This window comes from Limulus polyphemus, unplaced genomic scaffold (genome assembly GCF_000517525.1).
Source record: "Limulus polyphemus unplaced genomic scaffold, Limulus_polyphemus-2.1.2 Scaffold2818, whole genome shotgun sequence".
NCBI classification, from domain to species: Eukaryota; Metazoa; Arthropoda; class Merostomata; order Xiphosura; family Limulidae; genus Limulus; species Limulus polyphemus.
In genome coordinates this window covers 86899-102460 of record NW_013668428.1, presented here as the reverse complement: position 1 = coordinate 102460, position 15562 = coordinate 86899, and the positions used below count along the sequence as shown (strand labels likewise).

General features: G+C 33.5%; 1 protein-coding gene across 8 annotated transcripts; it reads right to left on the bottom strand.

Moving 5' to 3' along the window:
- LOC106467978 (zinc finger protein OZF-like) lies at positions 1–15553 on the bottom strand. 8 transcript variants are annotated; one of them, XM_022396243.1, is made up of 5 exons: positions 15473–15553; positions 13359–13518; positions 9239–9366; positions 5064–5208; positions 1–4150 (listed from the first exon to the last, which is right to left on the bottom strand). In XM_022396243.1, the coding sequence occupies exons 2-5, from the start codon at positions 13498–13500 to the stop codon at positions 3000–3002; spliced, it is 1566 nt and encodes a 521-aa protein (XP_022251951.1). In that variant the 5' UTR covers positions 13501–13518; positions 15473–15553; the 3' UTR covers positions 1–2999. The 8 variants fall into 8 exon arrangements, with proteins under 8 accessions (XP_022251951.1, XP_022251949.1, XP_022251950.1 ...); XM_022396241.1 differs by lacking the exon at positions 15473–15553 and adding an exon at positions 15244–15464; XM_022396242.1 differs by lacking the exon at positions 15473–15553 and adding an exon at positions 15256–15464.
- Between the last annotated feature and the right edge of the window lie 9 nt (positions 15554–15562).

The window sequence follows — 15562 nt, the reverse complement described above, 5'->3', positions numbered from 1 at the left end:
TATCGAAACCAGTACTTTATTGTTTTAACCATGGTTTTATCAGATACAGGCTGTGTACAAACATTTTAAACATGATATAGTGGTACAGTAAGAAGGTAGGGGTAAGTAGACGTTCATATAAATTCCCTTCAACTGTTTCCACTCTGGTGTATGTACCTCAAGTTACTCAACTTTTCCATCCATTTGTATTCCTGTAAGTGATATAGATGTATTTTAAATATACTGTAGATAACTCCAAAAAACTAAAAGTAGTCTGTGGTGCTACCAAACAGGTTACACATAGTTTAGCAAATAAGGATTTGAGTTCTTACACATATTCATCGTGAAGTGAAATACAGCAACTATAGTGGGACCCCATTAGAGTATGAAATCGAGGCCTGTGCTTGGCTAGTGCTAACTCTTCTGATATGGTAATAATCTTCATTTGGAGTTTCTTACAATAATATACAATTTTTTTGACAGATTTTTCTAGCTCTATTCAAAAAGCTAGGTGTGAAGACAGAGGACGGGAAGTGTGTAGAACCGGCGACTGTGGTTGATGTAATAGGTTTGGAAGTAAGGGAAGAGGGAGAGGAGGGATCACCTGGAGCCAAAGGAACGGAGGGAATCATGGTTGAGCAGGTGAGTAAGGTACAATCAGATGGACGTGAATAAGGGAAACTACCCAATGAAGTAATCAGATAGGAAGATAAACAGAAAGAAACAGGTGGGGCCAATCCTGGCTGAAGGCATCTATTGCCAAAGCCCTAGGGTGGGGAATTGGGGGACCAAACTGAGGTAATTTGTGATGGAGGTAAATGCATCGATATGGGGAGTACCCAAATGATGACAGTACCAAAAAACAGCAGGATGTAGGGACCAGTCTATGGGATAAACCCGATCCAGTCAGAAAAGACATTCGGCTACCAGATTGAATGCAACTGGAATATGACTCGCCATCAAACGAATGTGATGGGAGTGGGTCCAACAGAGAAGATCCAATATTCAAAACACAGGGATTTTGATTGAGTGCCACCTTGATGAATGATATAAGCCACCACTGTAGAATTGTTGGAATGGATCATAACCAGGCAACAGTTGTTGATAGAAAGAAAATGATTCAATGCCCAATGAACAGCCAGGAATTCCAGGACGTTGATGTGAAGAGAACATTCTTCTGCAGACCAACGATCTGAAACCTCTTAGTGATTGAACCATGCACGCCATCCCTGAAGGGATGTATCAGTGAACAGATGTAACTCTGGCAACGGAGGAGGAAGCGGGACACCCACTGATGTATAGTCCTTGTCCGACTACCAATGAAGATTGCCCATCAAGGAGGATGGAAGATGAATAGGAGCATCCAAGGAATCTTGTGCAAGGTTCTACTGATCATAAAGGGCCCACTGAAGCAAATGCATATGAGCCCTACCAAGGGGTATGAGAGGTGTCAGAGACGACCACCTTCTCAAAAACGATAAAGCCTCGCCAGTAGTAAGCAAGGGAGCAGCAGCCAGTTCCATAGTCAGAGAGGAGAAGATTGGGCCCGACCAAAATGAGTGTTGAAGAAAACACTCAGATGTACAAGGTATTGGGTAGAATGAAGGACGGACTTTCCCAATATGATCAACCATCCCACCTGCACAGCTTCAAGAAGGAAATAACGAATAGGACTGGCCAACTCCTGTTTGGAATGGGCAGGGAAGAAGCCAGTCATCCATGTACACGTGGAAGCTCAGCCCCAGAGATTGAATATGCAGAGCAAAGGGGTGAACCACTTAACAGAAACATGTAGCACAGAATTCAGACCAAAGGGTAGGGAACTAAAAAGGTATACCACCCTGATGGGCAAACTGATGGGAGTAAAACCCGCATGGAGCAGGTACGATAACCTGTTGGGTCAAGTACTGCCTCGGATAAACACTGGTGTGACCAGGGATCCTGAGGAGGAGGAGGAAGGAAACAGGAGAAAGGGGAAAAGGGTATGACAAAACCTTCTGGTAGAACATTATGAACCCGAACTTCAGAAAGGAAAGAGATGCTCTAATGAACAAAACTTGCCAGACGAGCTATCACCTGTCCAGAATTCACCAGGCAGTCACCAGAATTGTTGCCTGAATACCGTGTATCGCCACAAAGAACGGTGAACTGCAGCACCATGGGAAGCTGGGACAGGCAGGGCTGTGAAGGGTAGGATCGGTAAATGGCACTTGGAGCCACACCTGGCTCCAACAGGGAACCCGATGCAAAAGGTGGATCACTGTTGCACAGAAGCTACCCACAACTCAAAGGACACAGTAATTGTATCACACTCAACATGTTGTAAAAACGGGGCCATAAGAAGGTCCCATATATATATGGAGCCGGGCAAGAATATAGCATCGTGACTCAAAATGTTATAAAGGGTAGTGAACCACGTCTGTAGAGCCAGAGCTGAAGACAACATACAGCTCACAGTGGAAGGGAAAAGTGAGAGGATATCCCCAGAAAACCCCACAGGGTTCCCATGAAGAGCCCCTATAAAAACATGTTAGAAGTTGTATATCTAGCCACATTAAACACCGTATATATATATTTTTTCAAAACTAGAAAATTCATTAATATTGAAACTCATTTTTAAATAGCAACATTAACAGAATTGTGGCATCAGAAACCGTATTTTGAATCAAAACTTCTATATTCCCTCAAATGTATTTCATATGTAACAAGCTGCAAAATAATATAAATATTGTATGTGTATTTCATAAATTGAAGTATAAACAGTTGTTTTACTGGAATGCAAAATTAAGATAAAATTGTAAAACCTGATGTTAAACATTAGATTACATAGACCAGTGGCTTATTCATAACTTAGTGATGGTATTTGAATGTTTATTCACAACTTCATTTGGGTTATCTTAAGCTAAAGATGAAGTACAGCGTTAAGAACAATAAAATCTTTATCTACATTTCAGGCTTCCCAGTTTTTAAGTTATTGTCCCTTAAAAGACCTTTACTTCAGATATTTCTGTTGTCTGGTACTAACTATTGTGGGTCTTCCAGTGTCTCTTTACGTTCCATGATGAAATAAATTCTTTATCACACATATTACATCTGTACAATTTTCCTCCAGTATGAATCCTCTGATGTCTTTTAAAATCACCTTTACTTGTAAAGTTTTTTCCACAGATACTACAAATGTGTGGTTTTTCTCCACTGTGAATAGTCTGATGAGTTTTTAAATGTGAATACTGTGTAAAGTCTTTCCCACAAACATCACAACTGTATGGTTTCTCACCAGTATGGATCCTCTGATGTTCTTTTAAGTATTTAGACAAAGCAAATTCTTTGCCACATACATCACATCTGTATTCCTTATTCTCGGAATGAATTTTTTGATGCCGTCTTAAGCTGGAAGACAGTGAGAACTTTTTATCACAGACTCCACAACTGTAATGTCTTTCCCTCGGGTATTGTTTCCACCCAGTGTGTATAGCCTGATGGGTTTTTAAATGTGAATTCTGTGTAAAGTCTTTACCACAGACATCACAACTGTATGGTTTCTCACCAGTATGGATCTTCTGATGTTCTTTTAAGTACCTAGACAAAGCAAATTCTTTTCCACAAACATCACAACTGTATTCTTTATTCTCAGAGTGGATTCTTTGATGTCTTTTTAAGTTGGAAGAGAGTGAGAACTCTCTACCACAGACACCACAACTATATGGTTTTTCTAGTGAATGAATCCTATAATGTTTTTTTAAGTCTCCTTTACTTGCAAAGATTTTAACACAGATATCACAACCGTAAAATTTTTCCTTATTATGTATTTTCTTATGTTCTCTTAACACTTCAGACATACAGAATTTTTTGCCACAAACATTACAAATGTGAGATTTTCTTTTGTGGATCTTCTGATGTTTGGTTAAGTTGTCTTTTCGTCCAAATTCTTTTCCACAGATATTACAACTATACGTTGTTTCTCTGGTGTGAATCTTCTGGTGTCTTTTCAGATTGTAATATGTTGTACAGGTTTTCTTACAGACTCCACAACTTCTCATATTCTTACTCCCAGAAAGTTCTAAAGAATTAAAGTGGCTTGCTGTTATTTCACTAGGAACTTCTTCTTTTATCAAAAACAGTTGTGTTGAACATGGTTTTCCACCCATGCTATTCATCTGAAGTGTTGATTCTACAATAAGAAGAGAAACAACAATTACAATTGTTATTAGAAATGCTAAATATTTATCATTTCAGGTTGTAGTTTGAATCATTGCCATCTGTAACTTCTAGTACAAATAATTTTTCAAGGTAAATACCTGTTTGACTTTCTGTGAATAATGCACATTACCATAGCTATTTAATTTCAAACAATCTTAATCTAATTCTTAAGACTACAGTGTAATATTACACTTCAGTCTTTTAACAATGAAAGTTATAATGATATGCTTTGCTATTTTATCTCTTGTCTCAACTCAGCAAGCCAAAAGTGAAATTACTGAGATTAGTATGGTAGAAAAGTTCATATTAAATAACATACTTGAGTAAGGAAGCACGTTATGCTAATATATAAAGTTGGAAAACAACAATTTATAACCATAATGAAATGATTTATTTCATATATATTTCAACAGAACATTGGTCTGTCTTCTTCAAGTATGATCTGTGAAACTTGGTCCAGTGATAGCACTGATACTTGAGTAAGGAAGTACTTTACATTAATATAATAATAAGTTGGCAACCAATGATTTCCAGGCATAATGGAGGGGAATATTCATGAACAAGACAGACCAATGTTGTGTTGAAACATGGGGTATGTTCCCCCAAAAAATATATTTGCCAACATAGCAACAATACAAAGATTTTACACTAAATGTAATTTTACTATCTATACATAACAATTTATCGAACTGCTTTACAGATTTTACTTTATACACCACAATAGGAAGTACAATACGTGATGCAATGGCTTTACAGACTTTACTGTGTACATAGCAAGAAATAAATAACTTGTTATAACTGATTTAGATTTTACTGTGTAAATGATGAAAAGTGAAATACTTTATATAACTGTTGCACAATTCTGTAGAAACGCTTGCACTCACCTGCTGTGTTTTCCCACCCATAGTCCAGTTGCTGCAACTCAGTGCTTTGTTCCACTTTCTCTTTCTTCACATTACTATCACCAGCATTTTCAGTGAACTTGGAAATGATAGCATCTCCTAACAAGTCACTAAGTGGCTCTGTCATCTAAAAACAAAAAGTTATTTGCACATTTGACATATCAAAATCAACAACAAAAAAATCTATAGATGTTTGGGTATAATATTTACAAGGACCTTCTTATTAAACATTTCATGAACAAACTATGCAACAGAGACAGATTGAATGGTTATCAAAATAAGCTTATATCTATCAAGTTCATCCTGTCACAAGCCTTATTACTGGAAGGCCTAATAATTCTGTTAAAGCAAATAATAGTAAGCCCTTAATATTCTCAGACTGTACTGTCATCATAATTGTAATATTCATTTCTAATTTATTTTTTGCCTATCTCAGTTGTTAATACCACTGTAAATCACGGGCATATAATTTTGAGACACAAGAAAACATATAAGTAGAAAAAGAGAATCAGTCTCCTCTAGTGGTCTAGCCAACTAGATGCTACCCTTTGAACTTGATATCTGCTAATTAAACTTTATATTAATTTATAAAAAAAACTCTGTACATTGCTAAGTAGGGAACAAAAAGATACAAAAAAAATGTGAAGAACTGTTGATACGGCAACTTGATTATCCAGATAAACAGTCAGTTTAAATCAGTGGATAAATGCTTGTATTTTCACTTAAAATGTTGAACAGTCAACAGAATCATCAGCTGTAAGCTACGTTGTCTACAATATCCTCGACTAGCTCAGTAAAGGCACATAATGAATTCACAGGGAACTGTTTATCAACACAAGTTACAAATTATGACTCATGAACACTAGATAAGTCACATTCACATGCTTAGCCATGAAGACAATCACATTACTGGACACATATACATATGCAAACTCATTTTATATATTAGACTCTAGCACTGGTATAAAGTAATGCATGCACAGAAAATGCTATCCAACCAAAGATGCTGACTAAAAATTAGTACCTAACTCAGCAGGTAAGTATGTATACACTACAGCTCAGCAAACAAGAGTGTCATATGTTTACAAAAATTTACATAAATCTAAGTTACAAACCAACAAACAATAAACACTTTGTACATCCAATAACACATGAGAGTTGCATCACAGTTTAGGCTTAAATAAGATGATTGCATAAAATTTCAGTTATAATTAAAATTAGTTATTTGTTATGTAGTAAGTGTGTAATGATGTGATATGTCATGTAGTGTTATGTGCCAACAGATGCCTGCTTCTGAAAGGAAATATAATGTTAATTTAATTCCTTAACTAAGAAACGTTGTCCTTCCTCAAACAAGAGATGGAAATCCAAACTGAGAATGGAAAAGTGTCCAACTATGAGAGGACCATTCAGTTATGACTGAAGAGTGGTTATAACCACCATCGTGATTAGCTGGAAGAGATAATTACATGTTGATGACATGTGAAGAAAAGCTACTTCTTCATGCAAGTGAGAATGAGATGATAATTTTGTTGATATTTTTTGAACAATCTACTTCAGGTCCCTGTAGTGAACTGGAATAAAACTAATATGATAAGTGAAAATTTGAGGCAACAGATTCGTTAATAATATCCTCTTCAGGTTATTAAAAAACATTATCTTCCTCAATATCAGAATTTCACCAATTATAATAAGGTAACATATTAATAACATGGTATATTCCAACTGAAACACACTGCTGTACACTCTTCAATTTGTGCATGCTTTTCTTCTATCTGAATTGAACCATAATAAATAGGAGCTAACTTCACAAGGAGTGCTTGGAGTGAGGATGGATACCATCCCACTTTCAGGAGGGTCAAAAACCATTCCATTACTTTTTAACTAGACTGTAAACTTCTCAGAAGGGAAAGGTTCAATAGACGATGTAATAAATATTTAAAGCAGCAAAATATCTTGTAAGAGCAACACAGAAATGAAACAAAGTAGCACATGGATGGAGTGAATGAACCGTCTCACCGTCGTAACCATCAGAGTTTCCATACTATAACTCATAACATTATACATCTGTTTAAACTTAATTTATTGTTGTATTGTGCTTTGAACCATGTCTAACTAATAACCCCACCAAACAAGTTGTAAATCACTCTGTGAATGTGCAGCTCAGGTTACCGTAATGAAGTATATAACACAGGAGTTACTCATGAGTATACCTTGTCAAGAATTTTTATTATATGTACAGAATGTAAGTAACAAACATGTAAGTTACTCCTATAAACATTGGTTGTTGAAATGTTCTCTAAGAGCTGTTTGTGTATGTTCTACATATTGGTGATTGCATATTTTAGACTGTATAAGGTAAATGGTGTTTTGTGTTACACAAGTGATTTCTTTGAATATTTTAAAGTTTCTTTGATTGTGCTTGTCAGAAAATGAGTCAGTAAATTTTATGAACTTGCAGATTTGACAATGAGCTTTATTGCATGAATGACAACCATTTATGGTGGGATGTAATTCACTTTTGTGTGAACAAGGATGTCTTTTCTTCAGAAGGAAACAATGGAACTTCAGGAAATATTTGTTTAAGGTGATCGTTCAGTTGCAGGAAATTAAAATCTTTTTCAGAATTTGTGAAATCTTTCTGAGTTTAAAGTGATAGGTAATAATAAGAGGAATTCTATTTGAAACTTTAGTATTGTTCTATTCTAGGATGTCTTTCGGCTGAGTTTTATTAGGTTAAAAACAAAACCATCAACTGCTCGTAGTAGTGAATCATGATTGCAAGCAATGAAATTGAGTCTAAATATCCACTTTTTGGGCAGCAAAATAAAAAAATGAAAAATTTTGTAAAGAAACATCTGCTTTTTCTGAGGTTATAAACAATCCAACAGCAATATCAGAAAGAATTACCAACATTTTTTGAAAGACAATAACATGGTAGGAGTGTGTTATGTGGGCTTGACCACTTTTTTTTTTAGTTATATATATATATATATTATGTTAAAGCAAGAAGATTGAAGGTTCTAAATTTATATTATAGCTTTTCAATATCTATAGTATGTGTTTTTAATTAGTTGGACACTCATAAAATCACATAAATGTAGAAATAAAACCTTAAATGAGCAACTTAAACCAAAGACATGACACAGACAAGCAAGAATTTAAATATTTTTTAAGAGATTAAGAAAATAAAACTTACAAAATATTTAAATTTAAATTATAAATTGTTTTGATCCCTTATTGATAATAAATTTATTTAATTAAATTTTCAATGTAAGTGTAAAAAAAAAAGTCATAATATGCACTTTGACTCGACTCTACTCCCATATGCATAGGGTTTATGAGCCAGATGATTGATTGATTAGTAAATTCCACTAACTGCCCAACTTTACTCTTAATTACTAAACTTCTTTAATGAAAATATTGGTTCTTGATTTAGATATTTCCAGAAATTTGTATGCTTGTTTAGGTGGAAAGAAGTTTCAATTAATGCAATGTCTTAAAATTTCTACAAAGTTTAGGAAGCTTCATATAAAAAAGCAAGTTAGGCTAGAGTTAATGAATTAGCTAACGAGTAATTATTGCATGGTTTAGTCAGTTTTTACTGCCAAAGATTAGTCAGTTAGATAATTAAGTGCTGTGAATACTGAAAACATGTTTTGACAAAGAAAGAGAAACACAAAATTAGTATACAAGAGAAATTTATTTTAGACATAGTTCATTTGTGAAGTTAGACTTAAAACATATTTCAAAAACCTCCAGCATTAACTTCCACATACGTTAACAACTTAGAGCTCCCTTCTCTAGCTGTTATTTCAATAGTCTTCATCATTACTGTCCAACTTTACAATATACTGAGAATCCATGCTACTCATTTTTCTAAAGAACCTTACACTCTGCTGCCCTCGTGAACAGTTGCTTTAACAGCTTGAAACTTGTATCTAAGTTACACAAGTTAACATTTGGCTGTTTTAGATCTGTGTTTTATCAACTAAACTGTAGGACTGTTACATAAAGATGAGACAAGGAAAACAATTTATTAACATTTAACTTTTATTAACATTTGGCTGTTTTAGATCTGTGTTTTATCCACTAAACTGTAGGTCTGTTACATAAAGATGAGACAAGGAAAACAGTTGAATTAGAAATGGCTTTACCTCCATCTTCTTTGTTTTTTTATAATTTTCATTTATCTTATTTACTACTCCATACATAGATTGTGAAAATGTTTCCATAGGAACAGTTCTGAGTGCTTCTGTAACACTTGGAGAGACTTCACTTGTGTCTGTAACAGAAATAAAAATTACTAGATGTTATTTAGTCTGCTTTAAATCATGCTAAATGTTCTATCCTTTAATTTTTACCTAAATGTCCTAAATACACATGCACAAGGGATTAACACAAGCTTGATTTTCCATAAATTGTCATTTAAATAAGATATTTATATAATAGTCTTGAAATGATATCTGTTAAAAAAATATTCAATCTTATTTCTAGAATTACACTAAATTCCTCAGAGACTGGATAATCGGATAAATGTTTAAAATGTAGATTCAATCACTAGGTTGAAATACAAAGAATGAAACCAAGAAGTATATATAATTGTCAACTTCTTCAATGGTGTTAAGTATAGCTAAACGTAGTTATGTAAGAAGAACAGTACTTTATGTATGGCGGTAGTTTGAAAAAAGAATTTTAAAAAGTATCACCCACTTATGCATATAAGTATGTATCTTAAATGTTCCTCACTGTATTTGGAGAGGAGAAATAAATCAAACAGTACTAACTTACATATATATAATACCCTAAATATAGTTAGCTTTAAGGGTAGAGAATTGATATAAATGTTATTCAAAGACAAAATGTGGTAGTTAATGGTTAAAAAAGTACCTCACTAGCAATAAGTAGTTATAAATGTACGTAACAAATAATGTATGATAATAACAATATGTCAACTACACCATATCTGCTATATTTAGTGCTCACAAGACCATTTCCCCAACATCAGAGCATAGCCCTTTAGCTCAGTTGACAGAGCTTTTGCATGGCATATGAGAGATCCCAGGTTTAATCCCATGTGTGGGTTATGACGACTGACACCCAACTGATGGTCATCCAATGACTTTGAGATAAGCATGAGGGCAAGCCTTGTTTTTGAAAGGGGGAAGAATTGGTTAGTTTGATTTCATTAGCTAAGTAAGGTAACCTTTTAGCTCAGATAGACCACTTTCCTTGCATGAAAGAGGTCTCAGAAGAATTCTTCTTGTAGGAGGTCAAAAAAATATATGAGAAAAATTAGTAACTAGTGGTTATGAGTTTAAAATTTTGTGTTGCTAGAACATTCATATAATGTGTGAAAGGTCGCAGGTTCAGTCCTGAATGCGAGTTGGGATTACCAAAGTACCACATTTACAGGTAAATGCAAGAAAATTGATACAAACTACTTAAACAGCCATACTTTCAATTCACATAAACTACTTAAACAGCCATACTTTCAATTCACGTAAACTACTTAAACAGCCATACTTTCAATTCACGTAAACTACTTAAACAGCCATACTTTCAATTCACGTAAACTACTTAAACAGCCATACTTTCAATTCACGTAAACTACTTAAACAGCCATACTTTCAATTCACGTAAACTACTTAAACAGCCATACTTTCAATTCACGTAAACTACTTAAACAGCCATACTTTCAATTCACGTAAACTACTTAAACAGCCATGCTTTCAGTTCACGTAAACTACTTAAACAGCCATGCTTTCAATTCACGTAAACTACTTAAACAGCCATACTTTCAATTCACATAAACTACTTAAACAGCCATACTTTCAATTCACGTAATAGTAATAACACTATATGAGAGAGAAGATCAGAAATATAATAACAAAAGGTAAATATGTTTAGAAATAAAACTAATAACTTGTAGAGAAGTACCTGAAATGTATCTGATATAACATGATCAGATGATACTGGCTTTTAGGAACAGTACCTGATTTTTGAGTTAAGTCCCTGAGTAATCAAATTACAAATACAAAAAACATTTCTTTTTTGTGTGCAAGATCCAAAGCTTGTAATGGTCTAAACAAAACTGCACTACAACCAGGGTTCAAACAAAAACAATTTATTAAATATAACAACAGAAATCCAAAATAAAACTTTCAAACAACTAGAATACACATTTTACTCACTTCCAAAAAACATTTAGTAAACCCATGTCTGGCCAGAACGAGGTAGAAACATTAGTACACCATTCGACATAAATCTCAACATTATTAATTTCAATAAATATAAAAAATTTTAAAAAAAAATTGAAGAAATAATTTAATTCACTAGAGAATAACACAAAATTTAACTACTTCTCAATATCAAGAACAATATCGAGCAATAATTATTTCTAACTTTATCTCGTGAACTAACTCAATTTCAAGATCAAGGAAGGCTTTTTATTTAGTGGTTAAACCATGAGACTAGCTATTACTATAAATCTACATAATCTTTCACAACATTAATATCTATACGTGGAAGCTTGTGTCAGTTTCATAATACAAACATTCAAAATCAACATGATCTACACAGAAGGTAAGTTACTGCTTTAACATAACTAAAAATTCATAGTTGAACTAAATGATAGAAGGAATAATAAATAAACGGTAAACAAAGCCATAACAAAATTAAAAATAGAATTCACTATTTCACAAACTTATTTTTTCTATGTACGAGTGATAAAAATACAAACTGTATCATAATAAACCAAAGGTTCTACATAAGATATAAAAACTGTATCATAATAAACCTATAATTCTACATAAGATATAAAAACTGTATCATAATAAACCTATAATTCTACATAAGATATAAAAACTGAATCATAATAAACCTATAATTCTACATAAGATATAAAAACTGTATCATAATAAACCTATAATTCTACATAAGATATAAAAACTGTATCATAATAAATTTATAATCCTACAAAAGTCATATTATAAGCAATCATTGTTTCATATGAAAATAACATTGTATGATATAATCTTTAATTTAAATGTTTGCATTGTTGATTAGCCAGAGAGCATTTTTGTGTAACGTGATGGTCATGGCTTAAGTACTAGATCCTTATTATAAGCTTAGTAAATGAGTTGTTAGTGTTACAATGGTTTAGTAAATTTGTTAGTGTATTTCTTTAAAGCAGTTAGTCAGTAAATTCAGTTTTGTGAATATTGGATTTGTGTTTCAATGAAGTAGTAGAGATATACAAGAAATACTGTGTGTACCAGAAGATATAGTCCCATCAGTAAAGCTATCTTCAAGTTGAACAGGTAAAACATTTTTCTGGCCGTTAAGTACATTGTATTTTGCTATTTTTATTTTGCCAAATAATCTCACAGAACACAGATCATGAGTAAACTATGAGATCTTAATAATGCTACTTTCACAGAATAGTGATAGCTTCAAGCCTATGAAATAACACCCAACAAAATGTTTTATACAACTGATAAGACTTTAACAGAACAACTTATAAGCAAATTGCTGAGAACACCAAGTAAACAAAAATATATACATGTTTAGCTTCCCTGCCCGCTTCCTTTTTTTGCAGCTGCCTCCACCCACTTTTTGTCTTGCCAATTTTTTACTTTTTTGAATTATCATCTTTCAATCATACAAAGAAAACTTCTGAATAAAAAAAATTAGATTAACATAGTTCAATCATTTTGCCCTTTCTCTTTATTTGTCATAAATTGTGTATAATTTGATGAAAAAATTAAACAAAGAAGACTTCTGTTTGACATGGATCCTTTGAAAACAAGCAATAATCATGAAAAAAAAAGGTGCAAACTTTCTTTAAAAGAGGTAATTTATATAAAAAAGGGGGGACCTCCTCCTTCCTTTTTTCAAAAACTCTAAATGCTAAATTTTATTTTTCTATTACTTGGCCTGACGTTAAGTTAGGGCATTTTATGGTGATTTCAATGCCTTCAAAATGTGAACTATTCCACATACATGCCCAACTGTTACAACATATTTAAGAAACACCACTGCATCACTTGAAGCTGAGACTAACATACTTTGTCAAAATATACATTTGGAAATTTATGTTGAGCTATCCCACTAACCAGTACATATCCAGGTGCTTTTTAAATTAATATATACTGAACAATATCTTTTATGAGCAAGACATTACTGAAATACACTGAAGGAAACATTAAAACCTGTCTGTTGATAACAGTAAGGTATAATGGCTTTTTCTAACATTGTACTCATAAACAACCTTACTTTGAGATGCTTCAAGAGAATGGTTGTCTTCCCGTAACACAACTTCCAACAAATCATGTGGTTCCTCACTAGATGCAGGTTCAACTTTTATTTTTACCATGTCCATGGCACAGCTTAGGTCATTACTTACCCAGCTGTTCATCTGAATGGTACTTTTCACCTGCCAAGAAAGAAGTGAATACATGAACTACAGTGATGCCATTTGTCTTACTGACAAATTGTAATTGTGAAACTAATCACTTTCTGGAAGTTATTGTATAAATCATTGTCTACAATTGGTTGCTTTACACTTTGTAATCCAGAGTGTAGTGCCTGGAACATAGCCAGCTCTGGAGACCAATATTTTGCCACTACTAACTAAGGAAACATTTACTAGTGGTCAGCTGTAAGTATCATTATAGGTGAAACACACCAGTAAAATGTACTTACTACACACCAGTAAACACTACTTAGCCTGACCACTACTGGTCACCTCTCACCACTACCACAGCTGAAACACATCAGCAAGATGTAATTACTACACACCAGTAAACACTAATTCGCCTGACCACTAGTGGTCACCTCTCACCACTACCACAGCTGAAACACATCAGCAAGATGTAATTACTACACACCAGTAAACACTAATTTGCCTGACCACTAGTGATCAGCTGTTGGCACTACTTCACACTAACACTCATTGTATTATGTATACTGTATGTACATTCACCTCTAGACTGATTCTCTGTAATATAATGACAAACATTCAACTTGTTGTACATATCCTTACATGTAGCACATACCACAGAAGAACTTTATCAACATGTAATTCAGCATCACCATAAATGTAATTAATTGCTAAGTTTCACTAGAAAAGCAAGCCACAAGAATACTTTAATGAATTTACAATTGCAGTGCAGTATTATACTAGAAGATGCACACTATTGGAAGTTTGAATATATCCTGAACAAGAGAAAATATTACTATTAGTTACTGAAACCTTAAAAGGTAGGAAAAGAATGTCCCAAGAGTATAATGAAGCACGAGCTTCAAGTTCAACGAAGTTTTGCAATATATGCATATGTATAGCTGAAAAACTTGAAATCAAAACACTGCCATATACATTTTAAAAACAAATAATAAGAAAGTTTTAACAAAAACAAAACCTCTTGTTAATGTTAGTGCTAGACTGAGTTCGGGTCTTTCTAACCCTAACGACTCTTACTAACTTATTAACAGTAACATTTCCAACTTGCACTTTCGGTCAACAATCTCAATAAAATCCATGCAAGAATCTAAACAAATCTATCCTTATTTTTAGTCTAAGAAAACGATAAAAACGTACCGTTCATAAAATACACTGATATTTTGCATGAACGTGTGACATGCCTTTCAATTTCACAACGTATAATAACAATAAAAGTGTTACTCTTGAAACGTGTGAATAAAAAATTAATTAACGTGTAAAACTTATAATAATTGAGCCAGGAGAATCTAGTGACTTCGAATTGACAGTAAATACTTACTAGATTAGAGAAATTATAGTATAACATTGGATACTGAATATTGTACGTATTCTAATAAAATGTGGAACAATCATACAAATTACAAGCGAACAGCTTTACATATTGATGTTATAACAAATTCCTTCATGTACTTTTGTGTCACATTGGTCAAATACAATATTTAATGAAATAATTCTCTTTACTGGTAACAAAAAAATTGTATTCTAAAATTGATGGGATGGGAAAAGATCAGATTCCACTACTCATCCAGTGCACTAACAGAGTGGATGCATATATACTTTAGGTGGTGGAATGAAGGAATGAGTAACGCAAATTTCCGCCTGTCTCTAGTTTCTGAACTTTTTCCATCCCAACAATTTTAGAATAAAAATTTTTGTTACTAGTTTCTGCACTTTTTACAAGTCGAAGTCTTGGCTTCCAGTGCAGCTGTAACTTCTGGGTGAAAGGCGCCATTGCACCAATTTCTTCAGTTCCATTATATAAAGAGCCATAATATAATCTATAGACGTTAGTTTTGAAGCAAGATAAGTCATGACCAGGGCGCTGCGCGATGCGATAAGGGATATACGGTAGATTATCTACTTCCATATAACACACATAATGGCTTACTGCTCAGAGAACGTGATTAGTACTTTGGGTTGTAACTAACCCATCCCTACATAGAGATTGTTAACGCACTCCCAGATTAATGTTTAATTA

Bases quoted from the DNA above. Each gene is read 5' to 3' on its own strand.
- LOC106467978 (XM_022396237.1), bottom strand. From the start codon at position 15,451: ATGGAAGTAGATAATCTACCGTATATCCCTTATCGCATCGCGCAGCGC. The intron at 9,367-13,358 runs GTAAGGTTGTTT...TTTCTGTTACAG, and splicing joins TTCTCTTGAAGCATCTCAAA to ACACAAGTGAAGTCTCTCCA. The intron at 5,209-9,238 runs GTAAAGCCATTT...TTTTGTTTTTAG, and splicing joins AAAAAACAAAGAAGATGGAG to ATGACAGAGCCACTTAGTGA.